Below are 4,782 nucleotides of genomic sequence, written 5' to 3'. Positions count from 1 at the left end.
TGTGTGTATATATTTTGTGTGAACAGCAGATGTGTGTGTGTGTGTGTGTGTGTGTGTGTGTGTGTATATATATTTTGTGTGAACAGCAGATGTGTGTGTGTGTGTGTGTATATTTTGTGTGAACAGCAGGTGTGTGTGTGTGTGTGTGTGTGTGTGTGTGTATATATTTTGTGTGAACAGCAGATGTGTGTGTGTGTGTGTGTGTATATATTTTGTGTGAACAACAGATGTGTGTGTGTATATATTTTGTGTGAACAGCAGATGTGTGTGTGTGTGTGTATATATTTTGTGTGAACAGCAGATGTGTGTGTGTGTGTGTGTGTGTGTATATATTTTGTGTGAACAGCAGGTGTGTGTGTGTGTGTGTGTGTGTGTGTGTGTGTGTGTATATTTTGTGTGAACAGCAGATGTGTGTGTGTGTGTGTGTGTGTGTGTGTGTGTGTGTGTGTATATTTTGTGTGAACAGCAGATGTGTGTGTGTGTGTGTGTGTATTTTGTGTGAACAGCAGATGTGTGTGTGTGCAGTTCATTACAGGATCAGCTGATCTTCAGGATGGTGTTCTTCACGTGTAACGCCTGCGGAGAGTCGTTGAAGAAAGCTCAAGTGGAGAAACACGTGCTGAAGTGTCGTGGATGTCAGGTGTTGTCCTGCATCGACTGCGGGAAAGATTTCGGGTAAGATGTTTTTGCAGATGTGTTGTGTAGATGGTGTGTGTTGAGTGTGACTGATGTATTGGTGTTTGTTCACAGGGGTGACGATTACAAGAACCACAACAAATGCATCAGTGAAGATCAGAAATACGGAGGGAAAGATTTCCAGGCGAAAGCCAATAAAGGCGACATGAAGCAGCAGCAGTGGATTCAGGTGAAGCGCTGACCGTTTATAGATTCAGTCTGATTCTCTCGCTTCAGTTGACTCACTGTTTCTGCTGTTGTTCTTCTACAGAGGATCCAGGAGGCCATGAACAGACCCGGCGTTGAGTCCCGACTGCGGCAGGTTCTGGATCAGGTCAGCTCGTACGATAACGTGCCCAGGAAGAGAGCAAAGTTTCAGGTGAACATCTCTCACGTGATGGAGCTGCTGCAGTCTGTTGTGTGCTTCTTTATAATCATCTGTTTCCTTCACATGATGCAGAATTGGATGAAGAACAGTCTGAAGATACACAACCTGAGTTTAGTGGAGCAGGTGTGGGAGATCTTCTCATCCGCCGCCAACAGCGTAAGTGTGTGAAAGTGTCCGTTAACGAGTCGAGCGACTCCGCACCAGAGGAATGTAGTGATGGAGCGCTCATTTACCGGGATGCACCTGCATGTTTATATTGTGAAATTGCAGCATTTTGTGCTTTAATTATCAAACTGATCCATTTAAACAAATGCTAATCCAAAAGTGTGATGCTAACATCAAAATAAGAGCTCGATTGAACTTGCGACAGAAATGTATCACTTGGGGCTGAAACGATGACTTTCCACAGAACAGTTCAACTCTGCGGCCTATCCGCCTTTTTCCTGGAGGTCTTACTGGGAAAACGGATGTGGTTGGGACTTCCACCGGAAGTTGATCTACAGCATTCGCTAGCTCCGGCAGCGGCCATTATAGACATTGTTTACAGCTGTTATAAGACGAGTTTCACATGATCCCATCGCAAACGGTCAGCACTAAATATAGACATAAAGAGGTGCAAAATGTTTTGTGATTGCATCATAAAAACATACAGAATAGTCAAAATCCACGTCCCATTTGAGGTTTAAAACGACATCCTGATGTGTCCCGGACAACAGCGAAGCACTCTCACCTGTCAATCACCCGCCGAACAAATGTTTAAACTTGTGTGTGGTTTAAAAGCAAATAACCGTCCGATCGGACAACAGCTCAGGAACACACATGATGACCTGCATTACAGTTTATCTCATGTTACCTTAAATCACATCAAAACACTTTTATATTGTCGCCATTGTCGATAACGTCTAAATACCCTATATATTGCTTCTGGTTTTACACTTAATTAGGATTGTTTGCGGTTTATTTTTTGGTGAATTAACCTTTTATTCAGTGAATGTCATTTATAGCTATTTTTAATGGATGATTTCATCCTTGTACAAGTGGAGTAATCGTTAAGAGCTAACGATCAATCGCAGAATAACCGCTAAGAGCTAATGATCAATCGCAGAATAACCGCTAAGAGCTAATGATCAGTCGCAGAATAACCGCTAAGAGCTAATGATCAATCGCAGAATAACCGCTAAGAGCTAATGATCAGTCGCAGAATAACCGCTAAGAGCTAATGATCAATCGCAGAATAACCGCTAAGAGCTAATGATCAATCGCAGAATAACCGCTAAGAGCTAATGATCAGTCGCAGAATAACCGCTAAGAGCTAATGATCAATCGCAGAATAACCGCTAAGAGCTAATGATCAATCGCAGAATAACCGCTAAGAGCTAATGATCAATCGCAGAATAACCGCTAAGAGCTAATGATCAATCGCAGAATAACCGCTAAGAGCTCGCGTTCAGTCGCAGAGTAGTCGATTACCAAATGAATCGTTAGTTGTAGTTAGTGTAGTTTCTAATAATGATGATACTATTTTAATGATTTATTAATAATATATTATTATAGTTCAGTCTGTGGAAAGACAGGCCGGTTCTGAAAGCGTTTCTTCTTTCTAGTTTATTGTGCTATATCATCACAATTACAATATACACCATCACACGTGGCACTAGGCCGACAGCGCTTCATGTTCTCTACAATAATCTGGTTTAATAACGTGTTATTAACCACATTTGATCAATAATTGTGATTGATTGTTCAGGACGGCGGCCTTCAAACAAACGAGAAACCAGACGGATCCGCTGAGAGTCAAACAAACCTCAAGAATGGAGCTGACGCCGAACAGAACGGAGAAAACGACAAGAGCAAACGAGAGAAGAAACACAAACGAAAGAACGAGATCTCCGAGCTGAACGGAGAAAACGACAACAGCAAACAAAGCCGAAAAAAGAGAAAACGAGAAGAGAACGGAGAGAAGATGAGCAAAAAATCACAACAAGAGGAGGTTGACCAATCAGAGAGTCTAAACCCTGAGGGGGAGGAGTCAGTGAATCAGGAGGCGGAGTCTGAGTCTAACTCTAGAGGTATTTCCTACTTTAATAATAATAATATGCAGTTGTGGTGATACTTTGATATTAATGAGAGAATGAATCAGTGATGTATTCATTTACGGACAATATAGAGGAATGACAGGTTATAGACGTGTTATTACCTCATCATGTTGTCTGTCACAGGGAAGTTTAATTGGAAAGGGACGATAAAAGCTGTTTTAAGAGACGCGCCTGATGAAGGACTCGCTGTCAAAAAACTCCGTAAGAAGGTGAGTTTGACTTTAGGACAGGAAATGAACCGATATCGAACACTAACCTGTTAACCAATCAGCCCTAACTAACCCTTTACCTTCTGCTGGTCTGACAGATTCTAGCAGCGTATTATTCCTTCAGCGGAGACTCGAACTTCAGATCAGAAGAAGAGCTGCTCTCTCTGTTCAACAAGAAGATCAACAACAACCCAAAGATTAAAGTTCTGAAAGATAAAGTCAGACTCGTCAAATGAGCTCACTTTATCTTACTGTAATAAACACCTGTCCGTCACACCTGTCCATCCCACCTGCCCGTCACACCTGTCCATCCCCACCTGTCCATCCCCACCTGCCCGTCCCCACCTGTCCATCCCCACCTGCCCGTCCCACCTGTCCATCCCCACCTGTCCATCCCCACCTGCCCGTCCCACCTGCCCGTCACACCTGTCCATCCCCACCTGCCCGTCCCACCTGTCCATCCCCACCTGTCCATCCCCACCTGCCCGTCCCACCTGCCCGTCCCACCTGCCCGTCACACCTGTCCATCCCACCTGCCCGTCACACCTGTCCATTCCCACCTGTCCATCCCCACCTGCCCGTCACACCTGTCAATCGCTTTTATTCTCTTGATTTACAGCTGTTGAACATTCATTAGCAATTAAAGGTCCAATGAAATTGCTTTATTTTTTCTTAATTCCATGTTTTAAAGTCTAATAACATGTTATCCTCATAAACTGTTTAATAAAATGAATTGATTTTAATCTGAAGAATATATATAGTTCAACAGCATCCAAAACACAAACCTGCAGTCTTATAATAATCATTTAATCATCGTTATAATTACCTTTGATACGACACTTGTAGTCAAATATATCTGGAGCAATTCTTTCAAGTGTCGTGTTAAATTGAGATTTTATTTTGGCGAAAAACAGAATGAATTTAATGTTACAGGCACCAAATGTGGGCGACATCATGCCAAGACATTGACGATGCTAAATTGCGGAAGGTTTTCTGATAGTTTGAACGGTGTTGCCATGGCGAAGCGGCAAAAAAAAAAAAAAAATGGAATATGGAAAAGTCTCTTCTGCGTGCGGAAAATTCAAAACATAAAAATTGAGCCAAATGTTTGTCCTTGAGGGCTGATTACATTGATGTGACTATTGTGGGTCAGGATCATAGCGCCACCAACTGGTGGAAGTGTCACTTTTTTATCAGATGTTGAAAATCCTCATTATGTTCCCCCGAATTGCTTAAAAAATACAGATTAATGTCAAGGCATTCTTGATATCTTAAATACTGTTGGCATGGCAACATATGAAATGTCTTTATCCCTTTTTGTGCATATTCATCCATTCGTTTTAAAGTTTAATGTTAATAAAAATACTGTAGGCCTATATATAAATAAAATATAGTGAAAATATCAACTGAAATG

The 4,782-nt window shown here is 41.9% G+C and overlaps 1 protein-coding gene across 1 annotated transcript; it reads left to right on the top strand.

The window, feature by feature from the left end:
- The first annotated feature begins 501 nt into the window (after window positions 1–501).
- On the top strand, window positions 502–4,111 carry LOC127659607 (cell growth-regulating nucleolar protein-like). The gene is made up of 7 exons (XM_052149500.1): window positions 502–675; window positions 751–865; window positions 947–1,054; window positions 1,136–1,219; window positions 2,811–3,132; window positions 3,283–3,368; window positions 3,467–4,111. Exons 1-7 carry the CDS (start codon window positions 554–556, stop codon window positions 3,602–3,604), a joined length of 975 nt encoding a protein of 324 aa, XP_052005460.1. The 5' UTR covers window positions 502–553; the 3' UTR covers window positions 3,605–4,111.
- Window positions 4,112–4,782: the final 671 nt, after the last annotated feature.

This window comes from Xyrauchen texanus, chromosome 19 (genome assembly GCF_025860055.1).
Source record: "Xyrauchen texanus isolate HMW12.3.18 chromosome 19, RBS_HiC_50CHRs, whole genome shotgun sequence".
Lineage (NCBI taxonomy): Eukaryota > Metazoa > Chordata > Actinopteri > Cypriniformes > Catostomidae > Xyrauchen > Xyrauchen texanus.
Note: the sequence above shows the minus strand (reverse complement) of the source record. Positions and strands in the feature narration are given on the sequence as shown.

Excerpts from the sequence above, each read along its gene's own strand:
- LOC127659607 (XM_052149500.1), top strand. The coding sequence starts at position 554 with ATGGTGTTCTTCACGTGTAACGCCTGCGGAGAGTCGTTGAAGAAAGCT. Across the intron at positions 866-946 it reads AGCAGCAGCAGTGGATTCAG|AGGATCCAGGAGGCCATGAA; the intron begins GTGAAGCGCTGA and ends GTTCTTCTACAG. Across the intron at positions 3,369-3,466 it reads TCAAAAAACTCCGTAAGAAG|ATTCTAGCAGCGTATTATTC; the intron begins GTGAGTTTGACT and ends CTGGTCTGACAG.